The 19,834-nt window shown below is 34.4% G+C and overlaps 2 protein-coding genes across 5 annotated transcripts; both read left to right on the top strand.

Annotated features, from left to right (window-relative positions):
* The first annotated feature begins 1,702 nt into the window (after positions 1-1,702).
* On the top strand, positions 1,703-5,047 carry LOC110606501 (glucose-induced degradation protein 8 homolog). Of its 3 annotated transcripts, none has more exons than XR_006349323.1 (8): positions 1,703-1,985; positions 2,804-2,945; positions 3,502-3,649; positions 3,728-3,803; positions 3,899-4,010; positions 4,109-4,200; positions 4,493-4,709; positions 4,879-5,047. XR_006349323.1 is itself a non-coding variant. In XM_043952902.1 (8 exons), the coding sequence occupies exons 3-8, from the start codon at positions 2,900-2,902 to the stop codon at positions 4,535-4,537; spliced, it is 519 nt and encodes a 172-aa protein (XP_043808837.1). In that variant the 5' UTR covers positions 1,704-1,985; positions 2,224-2,353; positions 2,804-2,899; the 3' UTR covers positions 4,538-5,047. The 3 variants fall into 3 exon arrangements, 2 of the variants coding, with proteins under 2 accessions (XP_021601025.1, XP_043808837.1); XM_043952902.1 differs by adding an exon at positions 2,224-2,353 and having other exon boundaries at positions 1,704-1,985; positions 4,493-5,047; XM_021745333.2 differs by having other exon boundaries at positions 4,493-5,047.
* An 875-nt stretch (positions 5,048-5,922) lies between these two features.
* On the top strand, positions 5,923-19,764 carry LOC110606499 (probable GTP-binding protein OBGC2). Of its 2 annotated transcripts, XM_021745331.2 has the most exons (11): positions 5,923-6,032; positions 6,136-6,605; positions 6,904-6,995; positions 7,336-7,419; positions 10,411-10,488; positions 10,672-10,872; positions 10,952-11,059; positions 18,238-18,312; positions 18,446-18,502; positions 18,580-18,692; positions 19,226-19,764. In XM_021745331.2, exons 1-11 carry the CDS (start codon positions 5,950-5,952, stop codon positions 19,323-19,325), a joined length of 1,461 nt encoding a protein of 486 aa, XP_021601023.1. In that variant the 5' UTR covers positions 5,923-5,949; the 3' UTR covers positions 19,326-19,764. The 2 variants fall into 2 exon arrangements, with proteins under 2 accessions (XP_021601023.1, XP_021601024.1); XM_021745332.2 differs by lacking the exons at positions 18,238-18,312; positions 18,446-18,502; positions 18,580-18,692.
* The last annotated feature ends 70 nt before the right edge of the window (positions 19,765-19,834 follow it).

The following is a 19,834-nucleotide window of genomic DNA, read 5'->3' as shown; positions in this document are numbered from 1 at the left end:
ATTTTAGGTTCTAGGTTTTAATTCTCTGGGCTCCTCTTTAGTTGGGTTATATATTATAATTGGACCTTAACTGTTATGTGATATTTCTCAATTTATAGGCCTTGCGCTTAAAGAAAATAACTCAATATTGTCGTTGTTACTATTATCATTATTATACTTAATTTTATATAAAATCAATTATAATTAAGTATAAGACATTCATACTATTGTTAAGGTATTAATCTTTTTTTAAATGCAACTAACACTATATAAATAAATTTTATATTGTTTTAAATATTATATAATAACAAATTTAGTGATAAGTCAAAATATCCCTTTAAAAACTATTAAGAGAAATTTTTCTTTTTTTGTATTATTTTATTTCTCGAAATGCCAAACTTTATTTTACAATATTTTCTTTTTTTTTTTTTGGATAAAGAAAGACTTCAGTAGTATTTAGTCTACATTTGTTTTAGCTCTGCTTGAGTATGGATTTTCTCTCTCCATCCGAAATAACTTTTTTATTAGATTTAAATTATAAAGCCTAAAGTTTATCGAGTCATCAATAATTTATTTATTATTTTTTTATATTTTGATTTTAAATGTGTAGTCAGAGACATTTTGATAATATTTTTATCTGATTTGTCCGACAGTAATTATCATTGAAGCTATAATTTAAATTTTATAAGATGAAATGAGATTAATTATGATTTAGTTTTCTTTAATTTAATTTTACATATTTTAGTGCTTTTCATATGGGTGACAACACGTAATAAATAACTAATTACAATGGATAGAAATAACTAGTTATATTTTATATATTTTAAGTGTTTAATAAATTATGTCTAATTATTTTTAAACTCATACAAAAAAATGTCATCGAAAAAAATTGTTCTCAATTCAACTAATAAAATCAATAAATAAGACAGCAAAAACAACTGAAACTCTACAAACCCAATAGCAACTCAATCGATGACAATAATACATCCATAAATCCAAGTAAAAAACAATGGCTTCCATAACCATAGGCAATAATCACCAAAGACATAAGTTGACCTATATCAATTTCAATTTACAATAGATATAAAGCCACCATTAAAAGCCTACTGAATTTAAATGCAATTCCAGTAACTAATATAATTTTTAACAGAATGCAATTATAGTTAGACTAAATTTTTCGTTATATAATCTTCACTGTGTATATAAAAACCAAAATAAGTTTAAATTCACGTTTAGCCATCAATTCTAATTAGAAATACGAATGAAACCTACATATCAAAAAATAAAATATAAAATTAGATTCAAAATTCCACAAAATGTATAAAATATGAATAATTTTGCAAAATTATATATTTTGAAAAAAAATAAGAAGGGAAAGTCGAGGTCAAAGATCCTCTTTTATCGGCTAATAAATTTATTTTTTTATTCTGAATTTATATTTTCTCTAAGCTACTCCATATAGATATTTATCTACTATTTATTATTTTTTTTTAAAATTTATACTATTTAAATGTATATCAACTATATAGAATGTTTGTATTAATTACTAATTTTATGTGTTTTTAAAACTTATCAAATACTATTTAAACGTATATCAACTATTACTTGTATAGAATGTTTATATCAAGTATTAATTTTATGTGCTTGTAGTCTTTGCAACAAGATAAAATAATTTTGGAAAAAAAAACAAAAAGAACTTAGCCGCAAGAAGAGAAGCACGTGTAAAGAGGCAGAGGAAGAGTAACCATAGACAGAAGGAGCAGTTGGATACATAATGATACAAGATAGGGATCCAAGTGTTCTCCGCTACTGAGCACACCTTTCTCTTCTCTCCATCTTCTGTCACTGCGATCACCTTTCTCTTCTCTTCACCCTTCACATTCCAAACACCAACGATCTCATCCTTATTTTGATCTTTAATTTTTTCTCCCCTCGTCTTAATTATAATTAGGTTACTGTAATCCCACTCAATCATGGACGTCGATCCCCGCCATTATGAACAAATTGTAAGTGTTTACCATTCCATATAGGTTTCTGAAATTACCTGCAGTCTTATAAAGCTCTCCGTTCGCTTTGCAATGATGCATTTTCAAGTCGTTGACCTCTCTAGATTGATTGACGAAACCCTAACTTTATTTTATGCTTGTGTAATTTTTTGCTCGATTCAGCTACTACATAGCATATTTTCGGTTATTGCTGATTAATTAATGTATTTTTAATTTTTTCTTAAATGATTGTGTGAAGAAATCGTTGCCATTGGAAGTCTGGTGGAACTTTTTTCTGCATATAGAATTCCCATCAGAACACGATTTTGGAGTGGGAGAGAGATAGGAAAGACATCAGTGCTTTGTGCTTGAGGCACAAAATTTCAGCGGTAAACTTGTGGGTTTGCCTCATTATATGGTTCTCAATATGGTCAGTTTATGTGAATGAAGATGATGTTTAACGTACAGGCATTAGTGATTAGGTTTTTGTCTGTAACTGGGGTGTGAAAATATTTACTGGTACAAATGGCTTGTGATTTTGTGCAAAATGTGAGTTAGTGCGGGATGGAAATTCAATGGTGCTTGGTTTGCTAAGCTATGAAACATCTCAATGTTAGTAGAAGCATGTATTTAATTGATTTTGTATGCTGCTGGCATTTAGGGAATCATGGGTTTTTACTGTGGGATTGATTTTGCTGTCTTAGATGTGCTTTCTACTGTCTCCGACATTTCCAACTCACTGATAAGGTTCCATAACCAAAAATTATATGCATTTTTTGAGTTGTTGTTGCTATGTCTTCTGAGGTTGCTTTATCTCTCCTTTATATATTTATTTACAGGCCATCAAAGACAATGAAATTCACAATGTTGTTCTCTCATATCTGGTGCATAATTGTTATAAAGAGACTGTGGAATCCTTTATAGCATGTACAGGGATGAAGCAACCTGCAGATTGTCTTGAGGACATGGATAAAAGAAAAAGTATGTGAAGATATTCAGTTTTTGTAATGAAATGAAGGATCTATGATTAAAAATTGATGACTATTGGCACATTCAAAATGGTTTGCAAAATGTGCATGTTCTTATTTCAAGTTATGTGTATTGTTTTATACTTCTGCAACTCCTTAGTTATGTTATTTGCAAGTTTTTCATGCAGAATACATATATCTGATAATATTTGCAGCAGTATTGTTTAACATGTATAAACATAAAATTTAAATAACTTCTGGTGGCCTTTGATATTAATTTTGGAGAATTATGAGCTTAAACCAGATAGTTTGAAAGCATTCTTGGAGTTGCGAACTTGTCACAATTTAACATTGCCCACTGTGTTTTTGTCAAACATTTGCAGCAATACTTGGGTAAAACAAATGAACTGCATGTTTATTATTATTGAAATAATGGTGGCTCTCCTTTGTTTTAGTATGCTATTATTCTGGTAGTCTTTTTTATATAATATAAATCATCTGATACTCTATATTTTAATTGCTAAATTGAGCTATGCCCTTCATTATCTAATCTTACGTTTTATGTTCAGGGATTTTTCACTATGCGCTAGAGGGGAATGCACTTAAGGCCATAGAGCTAACAGAAGAGCTGGCACATGACTTACTAGAAAATAATAAGGACCTGCATTTTGGTCTTTTGAGCCTCCATTTTATTGAGCTTGTCTGCACTAGGAAGTGGTGAGTAATGAAAGACTGATGTATCAAAATAGGAAGTTCTGCATTTCCTTACTGTAATATCTTCTATTTACATGGCAGCACAGAAGCATTGGAATTTGCTCAATCAAAGTTGACCCCATTTGGGAAAGTCCAGAAGTATGTTGAAAAGCTTGAAGTATGTTCCTTTCAGAGTCAAATTACTTTAAACATATCTGATACCATTATTCCAGTTCTTGTCAGAGATTGCAAAACTGTTTTCTATTGTTTCAGGATTTTATGGCTCTGCTTGCTTATGAAGAACCAGAAAAATCTCCAATGTTTCATCTGCTTAGCTTGGAGTATCGGCAGCAAGTTGTAGATAGTTTGAACCGAGCTATTCTTGGTTTGTTTCCTTTGTTACTTCTCCCATCTGCATTTTACCTTCGAGAATGTTAAATATTGTTGATCTCACTTCTAATTCTCTTACCTTCAATGATTAAGCTCATGCAAACCGCCCAAGCTATGCAGCAATGGAGAGACTGATACAACAGGCAACAGTAGTGAGGCAATGCTTAAATCAAGATCACGGCAAGGTAAGGCATAGTTAGTGGTTTTCTTGTTGAACTGGCAGTGTGTTTCTGCTGAACTTGCTTATATCTCGACATTGTATCATTGAGTATCTTCTGGACGGATCATTTCATGGTCTAGTATTAGATATTAATTAGTTATGTTCTAGTTGATTATACTACTCTGATATTGTCTTGCCCTGACAGACTGAACTTGGGTGTTTTTGATTGCTTCAGTTGGTTGTGATTTTGTGTACAAAAAATGATGCTTCACTCTTCTAACATACTGATCTTTTACCATTCAATATGACTTTTGTAGGATGGTTTTCCACCATTTTCTTTGAAGGATTTTCTCAAAGGCTAGATATGATGCGATTCAAGTACTTTTGGTAGGGCTAGCCAAGGTTACTTCATATATAGTTGCCACCATCTGGTTTTGGTTTTCTCATGGGTAGATAATGGTCATCGATGCCTTCACATCTGTAAAAAGTTGCCAAGTAGGCTGTCTCATGTGTATGGGTGTTGCATTTGTCGAGGTATGCCTCTTTTCATGGTTGGCCACAATGCTAGTGCATTTTGGTTCAACTTTGCACAGTTTGGATTTATTCTAGATGGTGGTTTTGATGATCCACTTGCCAGTATTTAAGACCTTAGTAATTAAGATTTTGTGTAGCCTAACATCAAAATTTTATTTGGCATAAATAGGAGTCTTGTTTGGTGAAGCAAGGTCGAGATTCAAAGACCATTTTATATAATTTCTCATATGGGAAAAACAGAAGGAAATTTTTTATGGTATGTCTTGTGCGGCAAAATCTGCCGGCAGTTGTGTGGTTGTAAATATATTCATATTTGAGTAACATTTTATCATCTGAAACCATTTCTAATTATTATTATTATTATTATTATTATTATTTTATGCGTACATTGTGTTCTCATGACAATGTTTTCATCAGCGTTTGAGACCGCTACCACATTGGATTCGGAAGTTCAGTTCTTAGGTGAGGATTTCCGACGGTAAACGAGATAACAACGATAGATGATTATCCTTAATCCCTTCCCTTTTTAGTGGACTTTTTCCTCAAGTTTCCTATCAGCCAAGCTACTCTCAAATGTTCCTTGAGATGATCAACCCTTCCCTTTTTTTTTTTTTTTTTTTTCCGTTGATCCATATGATATGGTTACGTAATGCATTTTTTTCTCGAAGCAACATACATTGGATTGCATATACAAATGTCTCTAAAAGGGGTGAGCATTTAAGGGTAAAAATCATTTATGAAATATAAAATACTCGTGGTACCCCCTTTTTTTAAAATTATCATACATGAGGTGGCCATCAAATGATCGAAACTTTTCTAGTATGAATCCAATAGGACTGAAATCGGTTTGTTGAATTAAGTTGAAGATTTGAAATCAATTTTATTCATATTAAAATTGAAGTGAAATTAATTAAGTTCGATTTCATTCTTTCTGACCCTAGAATCGAAAATGCTGGTCTGGTGAGTGATAACCACCTTGGTTGCGTTTGGTGCGTTAATTTACTTGAAAAAAATAAGGCGGCAAAAGGGCTTGACAATAAAATGGGTAACTGTTGGGCTTATAAAATGAATTATTGGGCCGAACGAATTCACATCCACTCAGAGCAACGTGTTTCTTAGGCTTACAAAGATCGCAACTAATCCATAATATATTATAGTAAGTGGGCCAAAACCCTGACGCAATCTAAGCCCCTAAAATCTCTGCGTCTCTGTTTCTCAGCGATAACGGTCTGAACTCTAAATGGCTGCTCTTCCTTCATCTTCCTTTCTCAGTCTCCAATTTGGTATCCGTAAGCTGTTCTTCATTCATCTTCTTCCTGAAAGGTATTCCTCTTACTTCTAAATCGTAATTCTCCTGCCATTGGACTTTTCACTTGGTGATGTAAGGTACGAAGAAATGAATCCATTTGTTGCTTGTTATGTTTAGGTGTTGTCATCGCAATGACAATTATGATAGCTTCAGGCCCTACACGGTTAAGTGCAGAGTTACTAGGCCCAAAGAGGCTTCTCCGGCGAATTCTTCTTCTTTCATAAGAGAACCTCACAAGTATTTCGATCAGGTGATAATCACAGTTCGTTCTGGAGATGGAGGCCACGGTGCAATTCTTAGCTTACCTAAGCAGAGATCTGCTAACTCAAAGGGCAACGATAAAGACAAGACAAGGAAGAAGAGCTCGTTCAAAAGAGATTTTGATGGGTCACTTATTCTTCCTACGGGTGGGCATGGAGGGGATGTAGTAATTTATGCGGATGAGGGAAAAGATTCCTTATTGGAGTTTCACGCGAAAGGCCGATTTAACGCAAAACGCGGTGGAAATGTTGATGCTATGTGTGTTTTAACCTCGCAGTTGCATGATGGATTCGCTGCTCCAACTCTGCGTATTCCTGTGCCTATAGGTTTGTACGTTATTCTTTATAAGTGTTTGTTTTCTGAAAATTCTTCTTCAGAGGATACATGAACAATTAGATGTTTTACTACAATTCTCTAAATAGTAAGATATTTGGAAGTTTTAATGAGAAAAATTTGTCTCAATTCCCCAATTTTGTGGTGTAAAAAAGACCTCTAAAAACCTAACCCAAGCTCTCCCCAACCAACTCAAATTCAAGGTATCTAAACCTCGAAGAATCTCCCGTTACTTTAAAGAAAACCCCTCTCAGACGAAGGCTTAGCTTACTACGTTCAGTCATTTGACAGGTACTGTCGTCAAGCATAAAAGAGGGAAGCTACTGGCTGATTTAGCTCAACCAGGCGATGAAGTACTTGTTGCAAGGGGTGGCCATGGAGGGGTTAGATGTTCATGCTTTCATGTGAAATTTTGAATTAGCGTCTTTGTTTTATTTTATGGATGCGTCACAAATGCGTTCCTTTTATTTCTTTCTTTCTTTCTATAGGATATTCTTGCACAAATATTATGAATATATCGTGCTTGTTAAAATGGTATTGTTCCAATTTGTAAACGATTTCAAACATTGGAGAATGGCTTGAGAAAATCATTTATTACAAGTCCTATTCTGTTTAATAGTCAACGTATTTGTGGCATATTGTTATTGACTGTAATGCTTGCTTCTATGGTATGCTCATTTTGCTAAGGAATTCACAAGTTGTTTGTATTGGCTATTGGAACAGATTAGCTTGCTTGAAGCACCAGATCATAGAAAGAAAAGGTTAATGGCTTTAACCACAAATGTGCTAAGAGATGACAATGACAAGGTAAAGAGGAATTCCTTTGGTTCGTTAATGAATATTGCATTCACTAGTTCAATTATTCTCGAGTTGATGTTGTTCAAGCTGTGCATTTGATGGGTATGATTATTTAATTATTTTGTTTATAGTGGCTTTTATGTGAATTAGATACTGATAATTTACTAAAGGCATTTGTAGTTTTATCTTTTTCAATAGCTTTGATGATAAAGGCACAGCAATTTTTTCTTTGATTTTAGACAACAGATATTTGAGTAGTGTGAAGAAAGATAGTAAGTTTTCAAATAACTAAGCTCACTCAAAGTTTATATTCAGGCATCAACCTGCTGAAAATTTTAGGTTGTTGATGTTTCTGTGTGCAATATTTAGTTGCGTCAGAGGATTTTTGAGCATCTAAGATGATAGAGCAGTCGCACTTATAGATTTAGTCTGGCGGTAAGTGCATCTGAGTAAATCTGAGAGGTCTCAGGTTCTACTCTCCCAATCTCCAATTCCTATTTCAAAAAAAAAAAGATGATAGGACAGTCAATTGGTGACCAACTCCAAAGTCCAAACCACCTGATACCTACCTTCTATTGTTAAGTTACTGCTGTATGTCTAGTCCATGGTTTTAAATAATAACGTAACGGCCGTTTTTGGGGGCCGTTACCCGTTACTCCATTTGCAGCCATAATGGTAACGGCCGTTACCTACCGTGAAGCTGTAAAAAACCATAGAGATCATTGTAATCCAAAATTACGCAGTGGAAAAATAAAAAATGTCTGTTCCTCTTTCAGGATCCGAATGCTTCTATTTAATTCAAAAAGAAGGATAAAGAGACTAACCTTTTAGACTTGATGAAAAGAAATTGATTCGGACTGATGGTGCTGCTTCTGAAACGAACACTCTCAATGGTATCCACACGAACTTTTCCATCTGGAGTGCTAGCTCTCTGAACGGATGGATTAACTATGTGCTTCCAATCTGCAACCCAGAAAAACGATTACCAAAAAGACCTTTCTCACGCAATTCAAAAAAGGTGTTTTATGTTCACTCATTTTCTCTCAGTCTTTTTCCACACTTTTTTTCGTTTTTCCACACTTATTTTCGTAAGAGAGTTGTGTTCATGACAACCGTCACAATATTGCAGATACTAATATATCTATGCGATAAGTCATTTTCAAAAGAAAATGGAAGATCTTTTTTTATCTGTAACAGTTATAGATAGACTGTAGATCTTTTAAATATTATCTTTTAAATATTATTGTCTTATAATAATAATAAATAATTAATATTAATAATAATAATATCTTTATTAATATTATTATTAATTATACCAACGTGCTTTTAGCCCATTAATATGACATAACACATAAATGACGTTCTTTTGTGTGTGACTCTATAGGCTCACATTAATTGGCAATAGGCTCAATCCAACAAGGCCCATAAATCATAAGCGGCCTCTAGCAAAACATTATGACTACCCAATTAATATAAGGATCGATAGTCCTATAAAACCTAACAAACAGAACATGTATTAATCCATTTGTCCCACGATATCCAGTTTGAACATAAGTTATGATCAATGTCAAACTTATAATGTTCAAATTTATGATTTTTCGATCTCTAAGTAGACTGATAAAATCGAATGATATTGATCACATTATCAATTCATTTGAGCACAACCATGCATTTTTCAGTCTTAGTTATCGAGGGGCCCAAAAGATATCTCTCTCAAAGAGAAGGACAAATTTTATCTTAATTGTTCAATATCCTCTACATAATTTCTATTATTCTCAATCATAACCTTTATGATTATCCGATTAAAGATAATGTTTAGTTATGTCAAAATATAAGTCTTTATATTGGAAACTATGACAATCTCGAGTCAAATGATTAAAACTTAACTATCTTGAGATTCACTTATAACAATAACCCACGTAGTGATCTTAATATGGATCCATCCAATACTTTATTCTCTAACAAGTATATGTGGTTATTGATTTATATCAACATACACATAATCATCTCATGATTATCAATCAATAATCATACTAGTCATATTTTATTATTATCATCATAATAACAAGTAACCAGGGATGTTAATCATTATTATATAACATGCAAATAAATAATAATGATAATAAAATCTATTTTATTAATAAACAAAATGATATACAAAAAAGTCCAAGATAATGGCCTAGAGCAAATACACTAACAGAAGTAATGGTAGCGGCAATTGAAATTGTTTTATATCCTTCCTCTTTTGCCTCTTATTCTTATTTTCATTAGTTTCTAGACTTTTCAGAGTTTCAAAGGCTATATTTTTTAAGTTTTCTCTTTCATTTCTCTTTCAAATTTCAATCTTCTTTGCGTATTTCTCATATAAGTTTAGATCCGTCATAAACTACTGTATTTTCAAGCTTATTTCTTCTAAAAAGTTAGTTAAATTTTATGTATTTTAATTTTTAGTTGTTTTTTCCCTCTCTTTTTTTTTTTTTTTTTTTTTTTAAATTTGTGGATTAAAGTGTTAGTTTTGAGTTAAAATTGTATTTTGAGCTATTAGATTGTTCGATCTATAAAGATTATGTTGGTTTTTCTTATTTTAGACTATATGATGCTTAACTTAAATTAAATAATCTATATTTCATGTATTTATGTTTATTATACATTTGTGTGCATTATTTTGAATTAAATCTAATTAATATCATTTCATTTATGAACTTTGCAAATTTTTTGAAAAATTTGCATAGCGCCATACCGTTACCCTTACGTTATAGCCGTTATAGGTTTGTTTCCGTTGCTCGCGACCGCGATTTAAAACAATAGTCTAGTTTGAGAGTCGAGGACCTTCCTCCAGATGCTTTACTAAAAGTAACTGATCTAGAAATCCTGAAATTTATCAAGGAGGTGTAAGATACCATCGTAACAATGTATGACTTCTCAGCCTGCGTGATTGGTCTTCTTTTGTTATGGTAATATGAATCCTAAACCTTTACTTTACTTTTTATTCTTTTGCAGGTTTTAGTTCTTGGTCAGCCTGGGGAGGAGGTTAGTTTGGAGTTGATTCTTCGAGTTGTTGCTGATGTTGGTCTAGTTGTAAGCATCCCTACTTCTCTTTATATGTTCATAAGCATACTAATACTTGTGAAATCTGTCTTTACCATTTTTAGACAAAATTTCATTAGCTAACACTTTGACAGAGTAGGAAACTGTATCAACTTTAATTACAAAGGAAGTATGCTGGCCTTCTAATTGGTAGAGGTTTACTTTACTTCCTAGGGTCTTCCAAATGCTGGAAAATCGACACTCTTGGCAGCTATAACACATGCTAAACCTGATATTGCTGATTATCCTTTCACAACATTGATGCCAAATCTTGGGCGCCTAGATGGTGATCCAACATTAGGGGCAGCGATGTATTCATCAGAAGCAACAATGGCAGATTTGCCTGGTCTTATAGAAGGTGCTCATTTGGGGAAGGTATTATATGTATTGCATCTAGTTCAGCAGTTTATCTAATAATTGTTGCTGCTAAAGATGGAATCTTGTCATCCTTCAGGGTCTTGGTCGAAACTTTTTGAGGCACCTTAGAAGAACTCGGGTATTGGTCCATGTTGTTGATGCAGCTGCTGAGGACCCTGTGAATGATTATAGAACCGTTAAAGAGGTATATCTCTCGTTATTCATATGATTATTTTGATTAATTACACGTTTCTCATTCTCATGCTAATTTCTTCTGTTGGTATGTTAGCATGTCTGTCAATGAAATCTGATCAGGATCTCCAAGCTACATTTATGTGTTCTTATAGGATTCCGAATGGCCCTTGCTAATGATAATTCCAAAAAAAGAGGGATCCATGAAGAAGAGGAAGAAAACTTGAACCCGTTAAATTTGTCTATGAATTATGATCCTCTGCCGAACTTGAACTGTAACATCCTCAAACACATAGCTAGAGCAGTGACATCACTAGGTAGGGCTAGGCTAACTTACAATCAACTATGACATGATGTCTAGACAACCAATCCATGCCCAAAATCACATCAAACTCTCTAAAAGGTAACTCTATCAGGTCACCTAAAAAGGTATGACCTTGCACACATATAGGACAATCTCTGTAAACTCTATTCACAATCACAAGATGTCCTAAGGGATTGGTCACTGCTATGTCATGCTCTAAAGGTTCTACTTCAATTCCCTTCTCATTATTGATGGGTATGCTGGTGTATGAATGTGTGGAACCAGGATCAATTAATGCATAAATATGTTTGCCAAAGATAGAAAATTTACCAGCAATAACATCTGGTTTTTCCTGGTCTTCCCTTGCACGAATAGCATATGCCCTGGCAGGTGCTCTAGTGTCTGGTCTATCTACTGTCTCTGATACTCTGTGACTCTGAGCACTGCTAGATTCACCTCTACCTCTACCTCTGCCTCTAGACCCTGTCGGCAAAGATCTCTCTGTCTGTATAGGTTGCACTGACTGGCCTCTAGGACAATCCCTCATAAAGTGGTCTGAGCTTCCACATAAGTAGCAAGCCCCAGTCAATCTCCTACATATTCCACCATGTCTCCTGCCACAATGCTCACATACTGGTGGCAACCCTCTGCCTGGTCCTCCTGTACTGGATACTGAAGTAGTCTGCTGTCCAGACCTCACTACTGAACTCTGCCCCGGTCTCTGACTCTGTCTAGGTAGTCCTCTCTGCCCTGTCTGCTGAAATTCCCTATGTCTCTTACTACTTGTCTGAGATATAGAGGATTGTCCCTGATACTGGCTCTGGCTCCTTTTCTGTTGCCCTTTTTGCTTTCTACTTTGCTCTTCTTCTTTAATTCGTTCTAGGCTGTGGGCCGTCTCTACTAAAACTGAAAGTTCCTTGATATGCATAGCTGTGAGGTACATCCTGATATCAGCATGTAATCCCTGCTCAAAGCGTCTACATCTCTCTTCCTCTGTAGGAACTATCTCCGTGGCATACTTACTAAGTCGGACAAATTCTCGCTCGTACTCAGTTATTGTAAGCCTGCCCTGTCTGAGGTATAAGAACTCCCTCCTTCTCTCCTCTATATATAAGGCCCCAACATACTTCTTTTTAAACTCTGACAAAAAGAATTCCCAAGTCTGGCGCTCTGGTCGAACCATCTGTGTTAAAGTTGTCCACCATCGATACGCTTCATCTTTTAGCAATGATACTGCACACATCAAGCTCTCTACTGGTGAACACTGTAGCTGCTGTAAAACCCTTTCTGTACTTTCTAACCAGAATTCTGCAGCTGAAGGATCATCTTCCTTTTTACCTCTAAATTCTGTTGCACCATACTTTCTGAGTTTTTCTATTGGAGGCCTAGCTACCACAGGTGGGGGAACCTGGACTGCTACAGGTGGTGGTGGTACCTCTGGTACATTTTGTGTAACCCTCCTAATCAACTCAGCTATTTGCTGAAACAATGCATCCTGCCCTGGTCCGCCAGCAGCAGCAGGTGGAGGAGCAGCAGCTGCCTCAGAGGGAGCATGACTCTCTACCTCTTCATCTGCTGCTCTCTGTGACTCAAATGACATCTTTTATATGACCTAAAGACACAAAGAAGAGATTTACATCAGAACCATATCATAGCTGTAACTCATTTTGGCATGTACATATATGACACATATACACCTACATACTATGACCTAGAATCGCCTAAACCTTTGCTCTGATACCACTAATTGTAACACCCCTTACCCTATCAAAGAGTAGATAGAGCAAGGAATGTCACAAACTATACCTTTTTAGATATATCAGGACTAAACAATTTCTTTTATCTGTAAATACCAAGTTTTTAGGTAATGCATGTAACTTTCATCAATAAATGTGAGATTTCTAAACCAAAATTTTTCGGCAGAATTTCCTCTGTTTCATTAGCACTTTAACCTGTAATACATATGAACATCACACTTATAATTACACTAACAACTGTCATTTGATATCTTACTATTTTTTTATTACATAATCTTTACAACTCACTCTATTTAATATGTACATGCCAAAATAAAACTGTACTATGACTCAGATACTCAAAAGAACCAGCTATGATAATGGCCTTGATATCTGATGTAGACCTTTGATGAACTTCGCGTGCCTACTTTATCTACAACCTGCGTGAGGTAAAAACCAACACGCTGAGCTAAGGCTCAGTGGGTGATAACAACAAATAACAAAATAGCGTAAACAAGTTCACGTTTACAGATAAACAGAATAAAAACATCTTCTTTTTCCTTTATTGCACATTTTCTATTCATAGCAAATCACCACAGCTTAGTGCATGTAATAGATGCAAACATATTAACACTCACTAATAAGTTCACAAAATCAAGTATCAATCTTAACTAAGATCTTAGCCCTTATAAACACATAGTAGGATCGACTAGGTAGATAAGGAGTTATAACGGTAGGCACAGGGTGCCGAACGGTAGGCTCAGAGGCCAAATCTGTGATAGCAGAGCTCTGTGGCCATGCTTATGAGGTACCAGATATGTAACCTCAAATATAGATCATGTATCGGTAGCAGTACTGCGAACTCTGTATGTTTATATGGCATGCCATACCCTTAAGCTAACCCCGACTCCTATTATGTTTACCAGGGCCAAGCACTATTAATTCAATGTATCAATGTAAAATGCATACCATTTGAAGCTATTTGAATTCATTTTCCAAGTTACATATATCATATGCCAATATTTACAATATGGAAAACTCATGGCAAATAGTGCAAAACTTTATTGACTTAGCATTTTAATGTAGAAAACTACATTCTGCCATATATTGCATCAACTTTTCAAGTAGTTTAGAGTTATCATTTAACTTCAGTTTCTTCATAAGAAATGTACATTTATGTCTTATCTTTCCAACAAGGTATGATTCATGCAATTCTGGTCATCCTAACTTAAGTTATGAATTTTTCTTTACAAGCTGCTCAATCAGGTCTTAATCAGTCCAGTATTAGTACCTGTTTATAGTATCACAAAAATTATCAGATTCATACATTTCCATACAAATTAAAGCTTACGTATCTTCTACAAAGTTTTAGGTATACTTCTTAGGATTCATTTGGCACTGGTATTAACAAATTTCACTGAGTACATAATTAGTTATAGTATAATCAATACACACTGTTCCGGATGCACTAACTCTGTATCCAGTTTAGGTTCACTTCAAATTTTCATCATCTTACCTACAGATTCAGAATTTGGTCAATTCATGAAAGTTTTAGCTCTTTGTCTTAGCTTTCATTTGGTATATCTTAGGCTTAATTTCAATAACCACACAATAAGTTATAAGAATATCAACACAAGCTGTCCTGTTACAACCTATTCTGCCAGATTTGCACTTTTAGCTCTCATGTTAAATTTCTTTACTCTAAGCCTTTCAAACATCATTTTAACATTCATATAACATATTTATACAATCAAAACAACATTTCCAGCAAGTAAAATCAACCCCTAATTTCACTTATTCATGGCAGAATCAAAGGAAAACAGAAAAATCATACAAACACCAAACCTTTCTTGGATTCCTTCTTTCTTTTCCTCTTCTAATCTCTAGCTATCTCCTTTCCCTTTGATGTTCCTTCACCTAGGTAGATTTATGTCTTAGGAAAGGATTGAATAAACTATAAATTAAAGCTCTATAATGAAAATTCATGCATGAAGAAATGAGAAGATGTTATTTCCTTCACCTTTCTAAGCTTACCTTGAATTTTCAAGCTTGGTGTATATGGAACCCTAAACCTTTCTTCTTCAATTCTTTCACTATATGGCTGTTCCTTAAGCTCTTGATCTTAGGATAGATTTTGGTTAAAGGAAGAAGTTGTTTTGGTGAGGTTTGGCTTGGCTTTGGTGGAAGGAAGACAAAACAAAGCTTTGGTTTTTTTCAATGGGTGAGCTACGGCAATGGTGGAGGAAGAAAGAAGAAAATCCTTTTTCTTTTTTAAATTTTCTTTTTCATTTCTCCTTTCCTTAGTTAGGTGACACATGGAAAGTAAAATTTGACTTTTATGTGGCCTTAGGGAATGTGCTAGCATAACTCTAAACTGCTAATAACTGAATCATAGAAAACTCAAATAAAGAAACAGACGTATTCAGAAATAAAGCAGACAGTGTGATTAGCGAGTCGGGAACGAGTCACTTTCGAAAGGTGCTTAGGGTTTTCCGACGTGCTTGCTTGAGGTGCTTGTTTATATTCGTCATGCTTGCTTAAATGAAAAGGACTTTTAAAGGCTAAAAGCATATTTTAGTAGGTCAATCTATGATTATTGAAAGTTTAAAAAACTAAATTGAAACATGGTAAAGAGTTTAGTGGGTTAAAGTGTAAATATGGAAAGTTAAAACATAAAAGTCAAATTTTACTTTCCATGTGTCACCTAACTAAGGAAAGGAGAAATGAAAAAGAAAATTTAAAAAAGAAAAAGGATTTTCTTCTTTCTTCCTCCACCATTGCCGTAGCTCACCCATTGAAAAAAACCAAAGCTTTGTTTTGTCTTCCTTCCACCAAAGCCAAGCCAAACCTCACCAAAACAACTTCTTCCTTTAATCAAAATCTATCCTAAGATCAAGAGCTTAAGGAACAGCCATATAGTGAAAGAATTGAAGAAGAAAGGTTTAGGGTTCCATATACACCAAGCTTGAAAATTCAAGGTAAGCTTAGAAAGGTGAAGGAAATAACATCTTCTCATTTCTTCATGCATGAATTTTCATTATAGAGCTTTAATTTATAGTTTATTCAATCCTTTCCTAAGACATAAATCTACCTAGGTGAAGGAACATCAAAGGGAAAGGAGATAGCTAGAGATTAGAAGAGGAAAAGAAAGAAGGAATCCAAGAAAGGTTTGGTGTTTGTATGATTTTTCTGTTTTCCTTTGATTCTGCCATGAATAAGTGAAATTAGGGGTTGATTTTACTTGCTGGAAATGTTGTTTTGATTGTATAAATATGTTATATGAATGTTAAAATGATGTTTGAAAGGCTTAGAGTAAAGAAATTTAACATGAGAGCTAAAAGTGCAAATCTGGCAGAATAGGTTGTAACAGGACAGCTTGTGTTGATATTCTTATAACTTATTGTGTGGTTATTGAAATTAAGCCTAAGATATACCAAATGAAAGCTAAGACAAAGAGCTAAAACTTTCATGAATTGACCAAATTCTGAATCTGTAGGTAAGATGATGAAAATTTGAAGTGAACCTAAACTGGATACAGAGTTAGTGCATCCGGAACAGTGTGTATTGATTATACTATAACTAATTATGTACTCAGTGAAATTTGTTAATACCAGTGCCAAATGAATCCTAAGAAGTATACCTAAAACTTTGTAGAAGATACGTAAGCTTTAATTTGTATGGAAATGTATGAATCTGATAATTTTTGTGATACTATAAACAGGTACTAATACTGGACTGATTAAGACCTGATTGAGCAGCTTGTAAAGAAAAATTCATAACTTAAGTTAGGATGACCAGAATTGCATGAATCATACCTTGTTGGAAAGATAAGACATAAATGTACATTTCTTATGAAGAAACTGAAGTTAAATGATAACTCTAAACTACTTGAAAAGTTGATGCAATATATGGCAGAATGTAGTTTTCTACATTAAAATGCTAAGTCAATAAAGTTTTGCACTATTTGCCATGAGTTTTCCATATTGTAAATATTGGCATATGATATATGTAACTTGGAAAATGAATTCAAATAGCTTCAAATGGTATGCATTTTACATTGATACATTGAATTAATAGTGCTTGGCCCTGGTAAACATAATAGGAGTCGGGGTTAGCTTAAGGGTATGGCATGCCATATAAACATACAGAGTTCGCAGTACTGCTACCTATACATGATCTATATTTGAGGTTACATATCTGGTACCTCATAAGCATGGCCACAGAGCTCTGCTATCACAGATTTGGCCTCTGAGCCTACCGTTCGGCACCCTGTGCCTACCGTTATAACTCCTTATCTACCTAGTCGATCCTACTATGTGTTTATAAGGGCTAAGATCTTAGTTAAGATTGATACTTGATTTTGTGAACTTATTAGTGAGTGTTAATATGTTTGCATCTATTACATGCACTAAGCTGTGGTGATTTGCTATGAATAGAAAATGTGCAATAAAGGAAAAAGAAGATGTTTTTATTCTGTTTATCTGTAAACGTGAACTTGTTTACGCTATTTTGTTATTTGTTGTTATCACCCACTGAGCCTTAGCTCAGCGTGTTGGTTTTTACCTCACGCAGGTTGTAGATAAAGTAGGCACGCGAAGTTCATCAAAGGTCTACATCAGATATCAAGGCCATTATCATAGCTGGTTCTTTTGAGTCTCTGAGTCATAGTACAGTTTTATTTTGGCATGTACATATTAAATAGAGTGAGTTGTAAAGATTATGTAATAAAAAAATAGTAAGATATCAAATGACAGTTGTTAGTGTAATTATAAGTGTGATGTTCATATGTATTACAGGTTAAAGTGCTAATGAAACAGAGGAAATTCTGCCGAAAAATTTTGGTTTAGAAATCTCACATTTATTGATGAAAGTTACATGCATTACCTAAAAACTTGGTATTTACAGATAAAAGAAATTGTTTAGTCCTGATATATCTAAAAAGGTATAGTTTGTGACATTTCTTGCTCTATCTACTCTTTGATAGGGTAAGGGGTGTTACATGAACTCATTAAATTTTTTGTTGAATATGATATTGTGCAGAGCTATAAAGAATATGCTATAGAAATCTGTCCTTGCTGTGTGTTGCATTGGCATTTCCTTTCTGTTGCAAATTTTTTTACTGCTCCTAGTAAATTGGTTGTGAATCTACAGGAATTGAGGATGTACAATCCCGAGTACCTGGAAAGACCATACATTGTGGTGCTAAATAAGATTGATCTTCCTGAGGTATGTCCTTATGTAGCTTTGATCTTTTCTTTTCAGATATTCTTATAATTGTTTGTTGCTGTTGGTGGTGTGGGTATATGAAATATTATATCTTCCTGCTGTAATTTTGATATGTATATTGGTTGCTCTTTAGGCAAGGGATAAGCTTCCATCTTTGACTGAAGAAATATCAAGAATTGGTAGTGACAAGGTACTTCTGAGCCAGAAACAATATCTTATGATGCATTTCAACCATTATTTACTGGAGATGATAAATTGTGTTCTCAGGTCAATAATGGAGATAATACTGGTAAAGAGAGAGAGGACCATCCTGCCCCAAAAACTGAAAAAGAAATAGAGGATTATCCAGCCCCTCTTGCTGTCGTGGGTGTTAGCGTCCTGTAAGTTCAATGCACATTTCGTTTTACCCCTATCTTCCTGGACATTGTAAGACAGGGTTGGTTCTGCTATGTACACCAAGCATTGGGGTTACAATTACTATCCATTAGCATGTGCTTGCGAGGGTGGACTTCATTTTTCCTTATACTCAGATTTTCATTATCCAAGCGTTGCCTTTAATGCTATTTGGAAACTCGAGCTTTTTCTTTTTTCCTTTTTTTTTTGCTTTCTCTTCTCCTTTTGGTGTACGTACATTAGCCATGCTAACATGCACACAAAAACAAGCATAATATGCTTGTACCTCATTCCCGTGTTGTTTTGTGTGGAGATGATTAACAAAGAAGAGAAAGAGATCTTGTTTTGGTGGGAATATCAATGATGTTATAACCATTCGTGATTTCCAGTTAATCACAATTATGTTAGTGAATGTGTCATTTTGTAGGAAGATCAATGCGAATCTGCTGATGAAATATCTCTAGGCGAAAAAGAAAATGAACTTGATTTTTCTATTAATGTTCTTTTGGAATGTTTCCAGGAAAGGCATCAAAGTGAATGGGATGTTGAAGGAAATAAGAGCTGCCTTAAAAAAGTGCAGCGATTCTAACAAGGCGTTGGAGCCAAGTGAGGGACGGTGAGAGCATACAAGTCGTAGAAAGTCTTCATCACACTTGAGGCTACCAATTCGTCAAAACGAACCTTACCATACTTCTGGATCAGTGGATAAAAACTCTTAATCAAGTGAAGCACAATTGTTGGTCTAGAGCTGCCAAAAACCTATCCATGCTGGAGATTTGCTTATACGCTGAAGCGCTTACTATAGTCCTTGAATCTCTGTCTTCGTCATATAGATTGGATCCATAGGATTTGGCTTGATTCTCTAGCTCCTGTATAATGTCATCGTTGGTAAATTGTGGCAAATTTTGTATTTGCATATACTGATTTGCAAGGCATAGTCTCTACAGTGTCTGGCTGCTTTCAGGGGCTTGTAAATATTTGATTTCAATTTCGTGGGAAAATTTTACTATTCCGAGATTTTATTAAATTGACAATGAAAATTGTGGAAATGTTGGCAAATTGGGTGTGAAGCGTATATTTCCCCCCCTCATGATGAAAAAAAGTCCCGACATGGGTTGGGTATTGGTAT

The sequence above is a fragment of the Manihot esculenta genome, chromosome 18 (genome assembly GCF_001659605.2).
Source record: "Manihot esculenta cultivar AM560-2 chromosome 18, M.esculenta_v8, whole genome shotgun sequence".
Taxonomy (NCBI): Eukaryota; Viridiplantae; Streptophyta; class Magnoliopsida; order Malpighiales; family Euphorbiaceae; genus Manihot; species Manihot esculenta.
The sequence above is the reverse complement of the archived record's forward strand: the minus strand, read 5'-3'. Positions and strand labels throughout refer to the sequence as shown.

Coding starts and splice junctions, on each gene's coding strand:
- LOC110606501 (XM_021745333.2), top strand. CDS start 1,953: ATGGACGTCGATCCCCGCCATTATGAACAAATT. Junction 1,986..2,803: donor CCCGCCATTATGAACAAATT/GTAAGTGTTTAC, acceptor ATTTATTTACAG/GCCATCAAAGACAATGAAAT. Junction 3,650..3,727: donor CTTGTCTGCACTAGGAAGTG/GTGAGTAATGAA, acceptor TTTACATGGCAG/CACAGAAGCATTGGAATTTG.
- LOC110606499 (XM_021745331.2), top strand. CDS start 5,950: ATGGCTGCTCTTCCTTCATCTTCCTTTCTCAGTCTCCAATTTGGTATC. Junction 6,996..7,335: donor CAAGGGGTGGCCATGGAGGG/GTTAGATGTTCA, acceptor CTATTGGAACAG/ATTAGCTTGCTTGAAGCACC. Junction 18,503..18,579: donor CAAGAATTGGTAGTGACAAG/GTACTTCTGAGC, acceptor TTGTGTTCTCAG/GTCAATAATGGAGATAATAC.